This window comes from Fringilla coelebs (assembly GCF_963513975.1).
Source record: "Fringilla coelebs genome assembly, chromosome: 8".
Lineage (NCBI taxonomy): Eukaryota > Metazoa > Chordata > Aves > Passeriformes > Fringillidae > Fringilla > Fringilla coelebs.
In genome coordinates this window covers 5,541,732-5,559,221 of record NC_140066.1, presented here as the reverse complement: position 1 = coordinate 5,559,221, position 17,490 = coordinate 5,541,732, and the positions used below count along the sequence as shown (strand labels likewise).

Below are 17,490 nucleotides of genomic sequence, written 5' to 3'. Positions count from 1 at the left end.
CAGGTCACCACCAGAGGGACAATGCTGGGCAGAAGCTGAGCAGAGCAAGGTATCCTCCAGAGCTGGGACCAGGATGCTTCCCCAGAGCCTGGAACAGCTCTGGGAGCAGCAGGATCTGCCAAATCCCTGGTCAGAACTCATCACACTGGTGGGGACAATCCATGGGAAGGACAGCAGGATGGCTGAAGTCAAACCCCTGTGGCTTGACAGTTTGCTTCCATGTGATGGAGCTTTCCTTCTCAGCATTGTAAGATGAAGGACACACAAGAATTACATTTTAAAATTAGTTTGCTGCAAGGAAACACTGAGGAAGGGTAGGTAGTGGATATTCACTATCATGATTTGAAATCCTGGATATCATCTTTATGATGTCATAGATATCAATTTTAATCCAATGTTTACTGGAGTTTGAGAAGGTTTCAAAGCCCCTCCTCATTTGGGTCCCAGCTCCTCCCAGGAGTCCAATGGTGCCATATCACAATCAAGAGCCTTTGTAGGCTCTGCCTTGCTGAATTTAAAACTTGGGAAGTGTCTAATGAGAGAAGCTTGGGATCAAAGGGATATCACTCGTGGGCTAGAGGTTACCAACAATTTTCTGCTTTGCCTGCCTTTACAAATGGGGATAACAAGCAAGTTAATGTTACCATGGAAACCTCAAATGTGGCTTGATTTTTGTCCAACTCCCTTGGTTCCCTATAACTTGTCACGAATGCGCGTTTATCCCTGGATTTGTACGAGAACAAGCGATGATAATTGTGATTTCTTCCATATTAAAAGAATTACTGCCTTTGTTTTTGGTGTTGCCTTTACGCCGTTTGCAGTTCCTGGGTGCACAGTGGTTGCTTGAATTGGCTAATGTAATTAATTCTATTAAATTAATCATTGCTTTCCAGTTCCATTGCATGATTTTTATTTGGAGCTCATTATAATTCTGTGTTTCTTACACAGAAGCCTGTACGTGCTGATCAGGGCATCCGATGACATTTCAAGAACATTTAAATATTTAAAGTTGAATTAAGCTTCAAAGCTGGTGAATCAGTGTTTGATGTGGAAGCACATTTAGGTTTTTCTGCTGCTGTGCTTCCAGGACTCCTCTTTGGAAAAAATTTCTTTCTTTTAGAATCAACTAACCCTTGATTTTTAAATTTATCAGCTTTAACATTGGCCTAGTTTTCCAAATTTTCCTCCAGAATCCTCAACAGATTGGAGTGATGTTGGGTTCATAATAAAAAACAGTAATTGCCAGATATTTGCTCTGAGGTTACTCCATACCTCCGTGGAAAACTGACATTTAATTTTATTCCAACAAAGCACACAAGTATTGAGTGGATTAGAAGCATTTTTTCCTCCTTTGTTTTTCTTTTTTTTTTTTTTTAGGGAAAAAGCTCAGTTTTAAAATGTGCAATTTTAGGATAGAGGGAGAAGCTAAAACAATTGGAGATTAAAATAAAACCTCTCGCTGATCACTTCAGTGTAAATGAACAATTTCCTTCCTGATTGTCTAACAAAGTAGCATTGATTTTGTGGAATTAATCCTGTATTTCCATTTCCCTTGGTGCACATTGCATGGCTCCAAGAAAGGATTTTTCCTGGCATCCAAACCACCCAAATGCTCAGAAGTAATTTTGAATACAGCCCGTGGGAGATCTGGGAGCAGCTTTTCCTGTCCCCACCTTAAAAATCCATAATTCTGATGCACACCTGGAATTACAATTCCAGTTAAACCTTTGATGTTTATGGGCTTTGGCTACAAGATTTCCCAGCTCTTCTCTTTGGAGTTTAAAGGAGAAATGTGGATATCAGGGCATGGTGGGGAGGCAGGAGAGGAACTTTTCCATTGCTGTTGGATGGGAGGGGGCTGTGCCTGGCAGTGCCAATTGAATTTCCCTCTTTTCGTTCCAGGTCTCTGTGGTCAATCAGTTGGACATGCAAGTGATCGTCTCCAACGTTCCTCCCACCCTGGTGGAGCAAAACAAAGACCAACTCATTGGGTAAACAGTTTATTTCTTCTCCAAATATCAGACAATTCCCTGGCTTTGGGACAGGATGGATCAGGGAGGGAGGGAGGTTTTTTAGCTGGTCAATAAGAGTCCCCAGACACCACATCAGCAGCTGCTTCCAGGGGTCAGGTTTGCTCTTCTGGCTTCTTTTTGTAACACAGAGACAATATTCTCTACTTGCTGTCGTGGAATTAGCCAATATGGGATAGAAAATGCTGCAGGAAATAGTTTATAACCAATCTTTGTCCTTTTTTCTGTCATTTCAATCCGTGAGGAGTGGCACTTCCCACGGGTCTGGTCCATCCTGCTTGTGGTTGTGCATAGAATTTGAAATACTTTGGGGTTGGTGGTCTAACCAGTCATTGGAAAAGTCTCTGAGTGCTTCACATCTTCACTGGGCCAGGAAGAATTCCTGATGGATTTGCTCCTGGAGATTTGGGACATGTTCCCCTTTTCTCCCTCTGTTTTGGGCCAGGTGTGTGTTGGCTCTGAGAGATTTGAACATCAGAATTACCAATGAAGTTGTTCAGGCTGAAGTCATGGGGACTGCACTTCCTGGAGCCAGGAATAACTTCCTGAAGGGAGGGATTGCCTAGAAATAGGAATAATTTCCTAAAATGAGGTATTGCCTAGAAATAGGAATAACTTCCTAAAAGGAGGCTCTAGGTGACAAGTGACAGAAGGAGAGGAAACAGCCTCAGGCCGCACCAGGGGAGGTTTAGATCAGATTTTAGGGAGAATTTCTTCATGGACAGGGTGGTTTCAGCATTGGAAGGGGCTGTCCAGGCAAGTGTTGAGTCCCCATGCCTGGAAGTTTTCAGAACCATGTGGAATTGGCACATGAGGACATGGGTTAGTGGTGAGCAGGGTGGTGGTGGTTGATGGTTGGACTTGTTTGCCTTGGAGGTCACTTCTAACCCAAACCATTCTGTGATTCTGAATTTCACATTGAACAAAGCTTTGGGATGAGAAAAAAGCTTTGGAATGAGTACAAAGTTTAAAAAAATCCCACAATATTATCAGGTTTTGAGTTCTCCAAATCATCTTGGGAAGTCTTTACCTTCCCAAACACAGATCAGTGTAGCTGGAGAATTTCTCTTCTAAGAATAAGTTTTTAAGGACAGCCTTTGCCAGAAGAGTTACAGCAACTTACTTTCAAATAGGCCCATTCATTCCTGAAAATATTTGTAGAGAACAAATATCTCAAAAATAATTTTGTAGCTGTGTACAAAGGTCTATTTCACAGAGAAATCTATTTATTTCACCGCTCTCTTCAAATTTCTCATGTTTTCCTCCTAAATTTAAAAGATCACCCTCTCCCTGTTTTTATACAGGTTTAATAATTCATGCAGCCCATAAAAACAAAATAAGAATTTGTGATATTTTTTTGGTGTGCAACCACAGGCAAAGGGAAAACAAATTATTTGGAATCTCAGACCAAAGCAGTTTTGCCACTTCAAATAATGCAGAAATTTATAAAAATTTAATGTGTAATTAATTAACAGAGAAAAAGGCTATAATCAGCCCTGCTTAGTGGGATGTGTCCCTGCCTGTGGCAGGGGAGTTGGAACAAGATGATCCTCAAGATCCCTTCCCAACATAAACCATTGTGTTAAATTAGTCACTGCACAAGTTACTCAGCTCTTTCTCCTCTCATTTTGGCAAATATTAATCCCTGAAAATAGAACATTTAGCCAACAGTTGGTGATGGGGAATGTTAGGGAGGGGGGCACATGAGTCATTTGTGGAATTACAATGATTTCTCACAATAAAATAAATAGTGGTTTAAACAACTTTGGAGGGGAAGCTATACCAGGTCCTGTCATTTTCACAAGGAGTTATGAGGTGTTAAGAATGACATAATTCAGTTTTTCCACACTCAGCACAGCCATAGATGGGTGGGAGTTAATGGTCCATATAAAAGGAGCAAAGTAGGGAAGAGAAGATTTAAAGCATCAATGTTTGGCTCAGGAGTTTTTTGAGGAATACAATGGACTTGTCTTCCCTGACACTCCCTATAGGATCTTTTGCAGTCATTCAGTGTTTTCCTCCAACTGCTTTAATTTCATCAAGCTTTTCATACTCTCATCAATGTCCATTTGCCTTTTCTCTTGCCCACTTTAATTATGGCAGTACAGAGAGGCCCCTTTCTGTCTGCTGCAGGATGGACAGAGAAAATAGGCTGAGGCTTCTTGGAAAATTCAGTGTGTGCTCCTCTCCTTCAGAAAACTTGGTGGAGACAGATGATGGAGTGTTCTTGAAATAGAGAAGTTGAGGGGAGTGCTTGTTTGTTGGGCAAGGAACAGCATTTCATGGAATCATGGCATATCTTCTGTTGGAAGCAACCCAGAGGCATCATCAAATCTCACTCCTGAAATGAAACAGTCAAAGCACGTGGTGGGCACTTAAAGCTCTGCCTAAAGTCAGATAAGCCAGACTGCCAAGAGAGCTCTGAGCTTCTCCCATCCTGCAGGGAAGAGAATTGTCTTAGGAAGTAAATTCCTCTGTACACTCCTGTTCAGATGAGATACAACAACAATTCCTCTGAACTGGAATAGCGGAGTGGCTTAAAATGAGAGTTTGGATCAAATACAGAAAGTCAGAGGGTGTCTGAGGCTGCAGAGCTCGGTGGCCCCTGGTGTCCCCTCCCTGCTGCAGCAGGGCCATCCCAGAGCCCAGGGCACAGCATTGTGTGCACCCAGCTCTGCCACAGCCCCAGGGAGCAGAGAGAGCCCCCAGGCTCTGTGGGCAATCTGCTCAGGGCAGAAGTTGTGCCTCCTGTGCAGGGCAAGTGCTGGGCTCAGGCAGCTCCCCAGGTAAAGAAAATCCATGCTGAACCCTCTAACACAATGCAGAAGTGGCCAGGCAGGCTTTTCCCTGAAAACCAAATGTAGAATAAAGTGCTGATTCTTGGAGTTATTGCTGAAGGGGTTTTTTGGAATATGAACGTTGAACCTTTCAACTTAATGGTTTGCATATCTAAAGCTGGCTGCCATCATTCTTCAAAGGAACTCTACTTAATGCACAGAAACTGTGCTGCACTTAAAAGAGATGTTATAAAATACTACAGCAGTAAATACTGCTGTAAATTATAGATCATAATATACAGCACATGCACATTGTGCATCACATAAGATTTTATGTCTAATCATAGTATATGAGACAATAAATTTTGTATCTGGGAGCTGGAACACACAGTTCAGGGAAGTGTTTCAGACGTGGATGATTTCCCTGCAGTTGTGTTTTTCCTTCTCCTCAGTTCCTGAATTGGTAAAAAATGAGCTCATCTCAGCTGCAGGGTATAAATCACTCAGTCTTGTTACTTTTCCCACAGGAGAAGTCACATTCCCGTGCCCACTGTATGATTTTTGCCAGATAATTAGTGAGTTAAGTCTGATTACAGCTGACTGGACTGTCAGCCTGTTGGGGTGGTGGCAGTGACCTTGCCCTTGAGCCCTTTCTCCAGGTGGCACTTGGTTTCCTGCCCTTTAAGAAAGGTTCCTGAGTCACAGGTCCAGCTGTAGCTGCTTTGTCCTTTACCCTTCACCTTTCTGACGGGAACATTTTGGGGTCACTTTGTTCCTGTCCCCTCCCCTTTTCCTCTGCCACTTCTTCACACTGTAATGCTTCATTCCAAATTAAATTGCAAACATAGAAAAGGAATAGATTAGATAATGACAGAATTGATTGAATTAGATAGTATCTGATGAAATAAACAGATTAGAGGGACATTTGCCACCAACTTGGCTGTCTCCTGTTTCATGTCCAGCCAGTCTGGCTTGGCTGGGAAAGTGTCCCAGGGCTTGGTGCAGCGTTCACAGAGCCTGTTCCACCCTCCCTCCTGAGCAATCAGGATGATTAATAACTGCAGGCCACCTTTATTAAGTTGGGTAATAGAGACCCAAGCTTCCACAAGTCCAGCTGTTCCACTTGCTGCTGGCCCTGGCAGCTGGGAAGCCGCGGTTCAGCGAGCTCCTGCTCTCCCTAACTCCCGGGGTTGTTGTGCTAATGGATCTCTCCAAAGCTCTCCAATGCAGGGGATAGAGCTGTAAACTCCTGCTTTCTTTCCCCAGGAATTGCTGACAATTGCAGGAAAAGCCCTTTTGTGCTGAGATCTGGAGATTGTCCTCGGGGTCAGAGGGGAGATGTCTCTGGATATTATTCTTTGCGTGAGCTCAATGTTCCTTCTGTGACCGGGACAAATGAGGCTGAAATAAAGAGCTGGAGTGTGTGTAGGGGTTTTGGAGGGCAGGATTTTACAGGATGAGAGCAAAGAGAAGGAAAGCAACTTCAGCAGTGCGTAAGAAAGCAGATTTCCTTTCTGGTGTGCAAACCAATCTGCTTGTAGTGGTGCTGGGGTGACAGTGGGATTGAATCTTAATGGCCTTTTCCAGCCTTAATGATTCCTGATTCTCTGCTTTTATAGGATTAGGAGAAGTGGGTATAAAGGCATTGGCTCTGGGTTGTTTTCTAAATACTATTAATAATATTATTATGAAAGATTATATATGTTATTCTAGTCTATATGTTGTTCTATTCTATCCTATGCAGAGGGAATTGTCTCTGTGCTGCCCCTTCCTGCTGAACATATGTGTGATAGAAAAGTAACCTCTGCGAAAGGCTGTTTTATTAAAAAGTGATGTTTTTAGGCTTGGAATAAACCCCAGGCACTACAGCATGAGCAGACCCTTCCCTGAGCTCTGTTTATGTTGTAATAAATAATCTGGGAGCTGAGGCTCCAGTGTATTCCCCCAAATCTCTCACTGACTGCACCAGAGGGGCTGGAATTGGTCCTGGGCTCTTTGGGAAAGTCCAGTTGAAAATCCAGTGGTTTCATTGTCAATAATAATCCCACAAAAACTTCACAGAGACAGAATTTGGCTGAATTGACAGAAGTGGAGCAGAATTGAGGAGTTAATTAAAGCACTTGAAAAGTCTGTATTGATGCTGATGGTGGGGGCTGGATGCTCTCAGCTCTGCATGGTTGCCAAATTTGTATTTTCAAATACCTAGAATACAAATTTATCATTATTATTGCACCTGGTTTTTTTTGGGAACTAGAATTTTGGCCAAAAATTATGCAGAATATTGAATCTTCAACACTGCTCACTCCAAGTCTTTGGTAATCTGAGTCCTGAGAGAAAGAATGTTGGTTTTTTGGGTTTTTTTTTCCATTTCTTAAAATATTTTATGTGCCATGGCAGGGGTGGCACTGGATGGGATTTAGGGTCCCTTCCCACCCAAACCATTCTGGGACTTCATGTGGCAGAATTCCCCAGCCAAGGGACAACTCAGCAGAACAACACCCCTGTATTCTTTTGCCTTTCCATGTATTTTGCATCTAAAGATGAAAAAAAAAATCACCTCAGGATTTTCAGGATCCCTCAGGATGACAGAGCAAATCCTTGTGTCCAGGGTCACTGCTGGGAACTGGGAGAGCTGTGCTGGTGGGGATGCATTGGGAGGCATTTCCCTCACTACTGAGCAGCTCCTCTGGACTTGGAGCAGTTGGAAATGTTCTTTGCCTGTTCTGCTCCTGCCCCCACCTCTTACACACCACTTGGGAGGATGGGAATAACCCTGGTGGGAGTAACAAGTGGCAGACTAATTTTATTTTGGATTCTGCTGATCAGTACAGCAGAGCTGTGGATGCTGTTGTTACTTAAAAGTAGGAATCTAAAAAAAATTGTCTTTTCTGAGTACCACTGCAAGCAAGTGGCCATTTCCAGAGGAGTTCTAAAACACTACAGTGTTTTCAGCATCACAAGTGCAGCTGAAAGATTTTTTCAAACAGCTCTAGAGGGAACTGCCCTATTTTTAAGTGAAGCTGCAGCTTTTCAGTCTTTAGTGTGATTTTATTCTCTGTTTTAACCTCAACATGCACTTTGGGTGTTTCAAATTGAACACTGCTGCCATTCTGCTGGACTTTGTGGGGTTTCCTGCAATGTCAGTACAGCCAATGGCTGCACTGTGCACATTTCTCAGGAAGCAATATCACAGAATTCCAGAATGGTTTGGGTTGGAAGAGACCTCAAAGCCCATCTCATCCCACCCCTGCCATGGGTAGGGATGCCTTCCACTGTCCCAGGCTTCTCCAAGTCCTGTCCAGCCTGGCCTTGGGCACTGCAAAGCTCCCTGGGCAGCCCCTGCCAAGGCCTGAGCACCCTTTCCATGCAGAAATTCCTGCTGCACTCTGTGATTCCATGAAATTCATCTCCTCCTGCAGCAAGAGAAGATGATTAAATGCTAATTATGGAGGCAAGTCCTTTACACATTTGTTCTGCCTGACGCCTTGTGCCCAACACCCTTCTGAGAATGGTCGTGGTTTCTTTTCAGCCATTTACACTCCCATCAGGTTTAGTGGGGTTTTATAGCAATCTCCACATCCCAGATTGGTCCTGGCAGGTTTTCCCTGGGGGAATTATTGTTGCTGAGGTGTCTGTGACAGGTTCTCACCTTGGCTGCCAGTGCAGAGCATGCCAGAAGCAGAGATAAGCAGAGTTTTCCGTATCTGCAAACAACAGGGGAGCTCATTCAGAGGACACCACTCCACAAGCACCGTGTCAGCCAATCTGTATCCCTATTTTCTCTGCAGTAATTCCATATATTCACTCCTCAGGTATGACCTGGCTCTGACATACTTGAATTTTTCAAGATCTTATAAAAAAGCTTAAAAGATTACAACGGGTTTTAAAGGCACACTAAATTTCCACACAATAAGGAGAGATGTTCCTTTGATAAATGTGAATCAGGAGTCTTGAAAAATCAGGAGCTGGTGGAAATCTGGTGTCAGGAAAAAAAGCACAACAGCAAAAATGTAACCTCAGCAACTGCAGAAGGTTTTGTGTTGAACAAGTGACAGCTTAAAGTCACTGATGTCCTTTTTTGTGGGAGATGTGTCTTCCTCCACACCCTGGTGCATCCTTGATGGATCAAGCAACACATTCCCTGTAGTTCCCTTGCCTTTGCCTCCCAGCTCAGCTATTGCTTTTTGATTTTCTGGTCATATCAATTACCCCAGGAAATTCTATATTTTCTTATAGATTTTACACTTCCAAATGCTCTGGTTTCTTTCTCCCTCTTTTTTTTGCGCAGAGTTGATGATATTTGCATTTATGCCTCTGTTTATAAAAACTCTCTGTGGGCTTTGAGTGAACCTTTCTTGGTCCCACGTTGGAAATCTCATCAGCCATTAGCAAGTCTTGTTGTTGCTGGTTTTTTTTCTTGATATTGTTGTTACCTCTAAATTCTATCAGCCTTTCTTTCCCCTGCTTGTGGAATCCTGCTGCAGTTTATTTGATTTTATTTCCTGTGGTAAAAGTGTCAGCCCAATATTCCAATTTCCTCCTGCCTGTAAAACCTGGTGCCTTTTGGAGCAGCAGGTGTGTGATATTGGAGGCCTGGATGAAATATCCCACCAAAAATCGTTCAAGTGGTTGTTTCTCTGGGTGAAAATTTATGGAATGCACCCTGTGGAAGGCTGGGATGGAAGTGCTGGAATCATATAGCTTAATAAAAGGCTGACAGGAGGATTTTGTGTGAAATATAGGTGGTGATTCCCATGAGCCATTTAAAACTCGACTGGGGTCATAAATCCAAAGAGCTGGACTTAAGGACACAATTTCTGAAGACCTCTCCAAGCACTGCTGAGCTTTTCTCAGGAGTTCAGCACTTCAGAGGTCGCGTGGAGCAGCGATTCCTCTTTAAAAGTGCTCTGAAGGTCAAAATCCTTCTCACCCTTTGGGTTTTTCCTATCAGTACCTCATTTGGGCTGGGGTCAGTGGTGAGCTGCCCAAATCCATCACTGCAGCTTTCCAGCTCCCTCTTCCCTTTAGGATTTTGGAACGCTACGTCCAGGACCAGATCCCGGGGGCGACGGTCGTGGTGGAATCCATCGGAGCCCGGAGGTTTGGGGATGGATATTCCGAGGAGGATTACACCAAGTCCGACCTCATGGTCTACGCCATCGACCCACAGACCAACAGAGCCATCATGAGGAATGAACTTTTTAAGTGAGTGTTGGTTTTGTTGATCTCCCTCTGTTTCCATGGAGAGTTTGGGAAGCTGTTGGTCTGTTAGAAACTGGTTCAGCGTAACGGGAGCAGAAAAATCCATTGAGCAGCTGCTGCATGGATATCCCCTTGGGAATTTGCCACTTTCTAGTCCAGTCCAGTGCCTTGGGCTAAATTGTCCCAACCCACATGATTCAGGCTTGTAATGGGTTTTGTCCACCCTGTGGAGGAGCTTCCAACTGAAATTCCTTCAACCCATTTCCTTCCTATGTACACAAAGTCCTGTGTGATCTTCAGGCTTTGGTGCTGCAGTGTTGACCTTCGGGCTTCCCACCATTTCTGTTTGGAGCTTGAGTTCTCTTTTCTCCTTCTCTTTCTCTTTCTCTTTCTCTTTCTCTTTCTCTTTCTCTTCTCTTCTCTTCTCTTCTCTTCTCTTCTCTTCTCTTCTCTTCTCTTCTCTTCTCTTCTCTTCTCTTCTCTTCTCTTCTCTTCTCTTCTCTTCTCTTCTCTTCTCTTCTCTTCTCTTCTCTTCTCTTCTCTTCTCTTCTCTTCTCTTCTCTTCTTTCTCCTCCTCTCCTCTCAGAAGGGGGTGATCTGCACCTCATGTAAAACAAAGACTGGGACATGACCCAGTGCACACCTCCACACAGGAGATCAGGCTCTTCAAAATGCAAATCAGGTTCTTCTTCTAAAGAAAAAAAACCCCTTTTTTGGTTTTTTTTGGGTTTTTGGGGGTTTTTTTTGCACGTGTTCCACCTTGGTGTTGGTTTTTCTCTTGGTGAGAACCCCATCAGGCTTTTCCTGTGCTGAGCATATCCTCAGCAGCCTGGCAGGAAAAGGCTGCAAAACACAGCAGGGAAATAAGGTTGGAAAACACTGCTTCTCCTGAGCTCCTAGTGGAGTGTAGGTGAATGGCAGCATAGGAAAGTTCTGCAGATATTCAGATTTTGTAGGCTGGGAAAGATCACTGGGATCAGTCTGAGCAAGTTTGGGAACCAAACTAATTCTGCTTGGAACAGAAATTAATTCCCCAAATTAATTCTGCTTGGAACATATCTGTCAGCAAAGCAATTGCACCAGACAGTCCAATCAACTACAGCTTGGGGGTTGTTACTGCAGGTTAGTTCCCAGTCAAAAATTAGGCCTTTTGTCTTTTTTTAAATTATTATTATTATTTTTCCAGGCTCAGCTTTATTATAAATTTGGGTGCTAAATTAAAGCATCCATTGGTGCTTTTAATTTCTGGGTCTCACCAAGGTCTAGGCTCCTGTTCACATCATCCTCTGTATTTTTATTCTTGATAAGTTCTGCTCTGGACTATGTTTTAATTCTTTTAATCACTTGAAGTTTTCTCTGAACCCATTCTAGTCTTCCAGCATCATTTTTCTGAAGTAGTAATATAAAAAAATGAATATTTTATATAAAAATGTATATGAAATCTAATGAATAGCAGTAACAGCTTTCAGGGGGGTAGCAATAGAGCCTCCTGCCTTCTCCTAGAATTTGTTTTTAGGTATGCCCATGGTCATTCAGTCTTTTCAGGCCTCAGTGATGCTCTGGGTGTTTGTCTGGTCACTTGTCCAATGTAGGTCATTCCCAGAATGGAGTCATTGTGATCTCTTCCCAGTTTTATTCAAGATTCTGACACCCTTTTCCTCCTCCCTTTGGAAAACTCTCAGTAAATCCACTGCTACCAAGATATGAAAATCAACTGTTATCTGAACAGGGAGGCAGTTGGCTCTTTCAATTCCAGAAAAAAGAAACTTTTCCCTTTACAGACTCTCTTCATGGTCAGGAAAAAAATATCCCTCTTCATTTTGGCACCCTTTGAAAATATTGAAATGTCTTTTTAGGGATGTTCAGATGTCCAACGAAGTACCCAGAGCAGAATAGAATTAAGATGGGTTAAAAATCAGATTTTCCAACAGGAAGGGAAGGGGGATTCATCTGAGAAACAACTTCATTAAAATGCTCCCCGTGCCTGCACACTCAGCTTTTTAGGGGCTTCTTTTCTTCTCTTCAAAAGCTTTTAAATATTTAAATGAGCAAAATCCCAGGGAATGCTTCCCTGACTTTAGGGTAGAGGTGAGTGGCTGTCAGCTCACTGGAGTAAGGAGAGTTTTGCAGCTGGAGTTCCCAAGTTTTCAGTGGAAAGTGGGAGAAACTCAGGAGATTTGGGATGTACCCAAATCTACAAAGATTTTAACCTTCTGAAAAGATAAAGGTCTCTCCTGGGAGTTTGATTTCAGAGGGATGGCTCAGGGTTCTTCCTGCCATGGTCAGAGGACACTTTAGCAGTGGTTGTCCCCTCAATGGAAAGTCACAAGTCCCAGCCACCTTTCTGCCAGCCAAGAGTCTGCTCTGGATTGGACAGAGAAGGGATCAGGGGGAGAAAGGATCATTTCATAAACTGAATATGATGGGAGAAATGTGAATAAGTCCAAAAGAAACAGAACATCCTGTTTTACTAAAAATTAAATTTTAAAAAATCCTATTTAATTAAAAATTAAATATATTACCTAAACATTCAATTACCAATAAGGAAGATAAATTCCCAAAGGTGATTTTCCAAGTGTTCAACAACTCCATGATGTATCCAGGACCAGCAGCACAGAATTAGTGACTTCTGCCAGCTTGGATTTTTATACAGCTCACCAAGTGATTGTGTACTGGAAAATACCTGTGGCTTTTCCAGAATGGGCTTTTTTGGGAACACCTGCTGTGTTCCTGCTTCTAAAGCAGAGTGGAGGCTCTGATTTAAGAGAATTTCTTGTGAACCTGTCACTGTTTGAAAACAATTATTTGTGAAGGTCGAATGCGAGGGGAATTGAGGATGAAGTGGAACAGCGGGTGGAGAGCTGCAGGGATACAGGCGGAGTCAGGGATCCAAACCCAAAGCAGCTGGAGCTGGGAGAAGGGGCTGGACACGGCAGCTCTCCCAGCAGCAGCTGAACAGAGTCACAGTTTTCACCATGAAAAGCAAACCCCACTGAACCAAAGCATGAGGCTCCTGTAATCCATAATATTAATCCCACAATAATTCCAGGGAAATGTTTGCCTGGAAAACAAAGGCATGTTTTAGAAGTTATAGATGCCACGGGTAAAACCCACGTGTCTCTCAAGATATGCAGAATTTTCTGTGTACTTTGTAAAACTTTGTAAAACACAATGAGAGATCTGTATTTTTCCTTCAGATTGTTATGATTGATTACCTGAAGTTTTTATTAATCAGGGATCTCATAAACCAGAGTCAATCAGGTTGGGAAGGACCTCTGAGCTCATCAGGTGCAACACTCAACCCAGCATTTCCAGACCCACCACCAAGCCATGTCCTCACATCCACACATTTATTGGACTCCTCCAGGGATGGGCACTGCAAAGCTCCCTGAGCAGCCCCTGCCAAGGCCTGAGCACCCTTTCCATGCAGAAATTCCTGCTGCTGTCCAAGCTGAGCCTCCCCTGGCCCAGCTGGAGCCCCTTTCCCCTTGTCCTGTCCCTGTTCCCTGGCAGCACAGCCCGACCCCCCCTGGCTGTCCCCTCCTGGCAGGAGCTGTGCAGAGCCACAAGGTCCCCTCTGAGCCTCCTTTGCTCCAGGCTGAGCCCCTTCCCAGCTCCCTCAGCCCTTCCTCCTGATTTTTGCTCCAAATCTGTTTGATTACACCCCAAAAATGGGTCTGAACAGCACCAGTACTTCACGATGTCCTCCCTCTTCCACGAACCCTAAGAGACTCTGAAGGCACTCAGCTAATTTCCCAGACTGAAACGTTCAGCCTCCTTTCCTATCTTATAAAGAGGAGAGGCTTTGATTTATTGGAGCATAAAAACCAGTTGAATGCAGCAAATTCCTCCTGCATAAATTAAGTGGAAAATGTCCCCTGTTAAAAAGAAGCTGTGTGAAGCTCCTGCACAACGTGTCAGGTTCCATCACGGAGCGAACGCTCACGGCTGAGTTACGGACCTGTTTAAAAGGCTCTGTCGGGAAAATGCCAGCAGAATTTCAAGGGAGAGGTGCTTAAAATCATCCAGGGATTTAATGTGTCCTGCTGGGAAGGCGTTTGCCAGCTCAAAGGATGTGGGACATGCACCAGTGACATCTAGTGAGCAGCAAGAGAATGTTTATATCCACTTCATGCCATCATTTAGGTTGGAAAAGGGATTTTTTTTCTCAAGTACCAAGGAAATGGTAGGTGGGAGACGTCAGGAATGGGAATTAGTCTTTCAGACACCTTAGTGAGGGTGGGGGTGAGCAGCCCCTTTTCCCTCAGTATCGTGAAACCAGCCCAAATTCATCATTCAGGGAGAGCTGTTCTGCCTGTGATGAGATCCAGTTCGTCCATTACACACCCAGAGCAGAGTGGATTCTCCCCAAAATTCCCAAATAAATTAAAAAAAAAAAAAGGATAAAAAATACTACGAGGATTTATCAGGAAATTAGTCTGAGGGGAAGTCAATTATGAGAAATTACTGCCCTTAAAGAAATGGCCCTTGAGGAGTGGAATTTCTGTCTCATGATCAGAGTAAGGAAATCAGAGCTGTCTCAGGCTTTCTTTGGACATTCATCGTTTATTCACAGAAATACTTACAGAAGATTTTTGTTCATTTTTATTTGACATTTTCTGGAGGTTTTTTCCCCCTCATCTTTCTCCAGAAGAACCTTTGTACGTGTAAGGATCTGGAATTCTGCTATAACTCCCACCTTTTAGGATCCTCCATCCTAATACATCTCCTACTTTGGTGTTTGGAGCTGGGCAGCTTGTGAGACACTCAATCCTCACTTCTGGAGTGATCCAAGGATTTTTATTTTCCTTCAGAAGCTGAAGCCTTGGACAATGTATTTTTTGTCCAGACAACCAAAGAATTTCCCTAAGGAGCTGAGCAAATCCTCTAGAAATTGCCTGATTTTAGGATAACAGCAACCATGGAATCATTAAGGGTGGAGAGAACATCTGAGGTCACCGAATCCAACATCCCCAGCACTGCCAAGGCCACCACTGCCCATGTCCCCAGGTGCCACATCCACAGCTTCTTTGAACACTTCCAGGGGTGGTGACTCCATCACTGCCTTGGTGATCTTTGGGGCAGAGTGGTGCCTAGGGATGTGTCCAGTGTGGTGTTTGTGAGGGTCCCCAGGACGAGGTGGGAGATGAGAATCTGACTCTATGTTCTCAGAAGGCTGATTTATTATTTTGTGTACTTATATTATATTAAAAAGTGCTATACTAAGAAAGAGAAAGGATACAGACAGAAGGTTTAACAAGAATGATAATGAAAAACATGTGACTGACTCCTTAGAGTCTGACACAGCTGGCTGTGATTGCTCATTAAATAAAACCAATTCACATGGAACCAATCCAACATTGACCAGTTGGTAAACAATATCCAGACCACATTCCAAAGCATCAAAACAGGGACAAGGAGAAGCAATCAGATAATTACTGTTTTCATTCTTTTCTGAGGCTTCTCAGCTTCCCAGGAGAAGAAATCCTGGCGAAGGGATTTTTCAGAAAAGATGGCAGTGGCAGTCTAGGAAGGGTTGGTTGATCCTCGGGATCAAAGCAGAGAGGGAGAAGCACAAAGCAAGGCCTTTGTGATGCCAGCAAGAACTTTGTGCCCCTGGAAATCAGGATGAGCTCAGCTCAGCCCCCCCTTTCAGTGTCTAAACTGTGTCCTGGTGCTAAGTACATTGGAATTGTCCCTGGCACTGAGATTACAGGGAATTGCCACTATTCCAAAGCCCACAGAGATGACATATGCGCTTTATTGGGCTATTAACCTGCCCTAATTAAAACTCTTGGCCCTAATAGCCGGGTGTCTTTGTGCCCTTTGAAGGTTCCTGGATGGCAAACTGCTGGATATCAACAAGGAGTTCCAGCCCTACCTGGGCCAGGGCGGGCGAATCCTGGAGATCCGCACGCCGGACGTGGTGGCCAACGTGAAGAAGCAGGCGCAGGCCATGGGCTACACGGAGGGGGCACTGCTGGCCCTGGCTGTCATCATCATCCTGTGCTGCATGCCAGCCATCCTCATCGTCATGGTCAGCTACCGGCAGTGAGTACCCTCCTCCTCCTCCTCCTCTCCCACTGGGGTATTTTTGGGGTTCCCCGTGGCAGGAATGAAATGATGAATGTGACTCCATGTTGTAAGAAGGCTACTTTATTATTTTATGACATTATATTATATTAAAGAATGCTATACTAAATTATACTAAAGAATAAAGGATGCTTACAGAAGGCTTAACAAGACACTCATGACTCTCTCCAGAGTCCTGACACAGCTGGCTGTGACCGGTCATTAAGTCAGAACAACTCACACGTTGGATAAACAATGTCCAAACCACATTCCAAAGCAGCAAAACACAGGAGAAGCAAATGAGATCATATTGCTTTCCTTTTTCTCCAAGGCTTCTCAGCTTCCCAGGACAAGAATCCTGGGCAAAGAGGATTTTTTAGAAAATATGACAGTGACATCCCAGGGCTTGTAATGCCGTAGTAGAGGTGCTGCAGTTGGTAACGGAGCCCCTTTGACAATTGTTCATCTTTTCATGCCTAATTTCTATTTATTAATGCCTATTTCTATCATATTTTGTATGTATTATCTAGATTTCTGGTATATAATTTATGAGTTTAATCCCCTTCTCACCACAAGGGTTGCTCAATGCTTGGCGTGATGAACATGGGAAGTGCATCCTGGGTTTCCTAACATGTTGCAGGATTTTTGGGCCAAAACACCGGCTCAAAACCCAGGTGTCGGACACAGAAGTGAAGATTCAGAGCTGAATTCCGTACCAAAAAAAAAAAAAAGATTGAGGAAAAAGAAAATGAATCAAAAATCAAATTAAAGGATTCCAATGTTTTTGCTTAAGTCCTAAAATATTTTTTCCTGAGCTTCTTAATTGCAAATGTTTCCTGGAGAGTGGATTTTCTGCCATTGTAGAGCAATATTGGAGATACTTTTTGATATTTCCTTTTGCCTCTTATACACTGAAGATATTCCAGTAATTGGCTGATAAATTAATTCAAATCAACATCTGCAACAAGTTCCTTTCAGCTAAAATTTTCAGGTCTACTCATATTTAAAATCACTGTAATTTGACTTATAGGGTCCATATCTATTCATTTATTTTTATATATTTTCATAGATTTAGTCTCTAATTAAAAATTTCATTAATAAATTTACATATAGATTGTATTCCGGTTCATAGATTTATAAATCCACTTATTCACTGATTTATTCTCTAATTAATTATTACATTCAGATCCCCTTTTCTCAATTTTGGATAAAGAGAAAAAGCCTTTTAAAGAAGTTTGGAAGAGCTTGACCAACTTCTGCACTATCAAGATGGCAGATCATTCCCAAACTGCTCTTCCTCTCCCAGAATTCTGTGGAAAATTTGCTTCCATGAGCCAGTTCATCTTGCAATTCATTGGTGGCTATTATCTGAATTGCAGATTCCTTAAAGAAATGAAGCAGCCACATTT

The 17,490-nt window shown here is 43.2% G+C and overlaps 1 protein-coding gene across 4 annotated transcripts in view; it reads left to right on the top strand.

Moving 5' to 3' along the window:
* PCDH15 (protocadherin related 15) overlaps positions 1-17,490 on the top strand; it is a gene marked incomplete at both ends in the record, with an annotated part of 244,341 nt that overhangs the window by 206,243 nt on the left and 20,608 nt on the right. For all 4 annotated transcript variants that reach the window (XM_084210351.1, XM_084210349.1, XM_084210352.1 and 1 more), the window contains 3 exons: positions 1,903-1,991; positions 9,836-10,012; positions 15,842-16,060. In XM_084210351.1, coding sequence (XP_084066477.1) covers positions 1,903-1,991; positions 9,836-10,012; positions 15,842-16,060 — 485 coding nt within the window. The remainder of the gene's footprint in view (positions 1-1,902; positions 1,992-9,835; positions 10,013-15,841; positions 16,061-17,490) is intronic.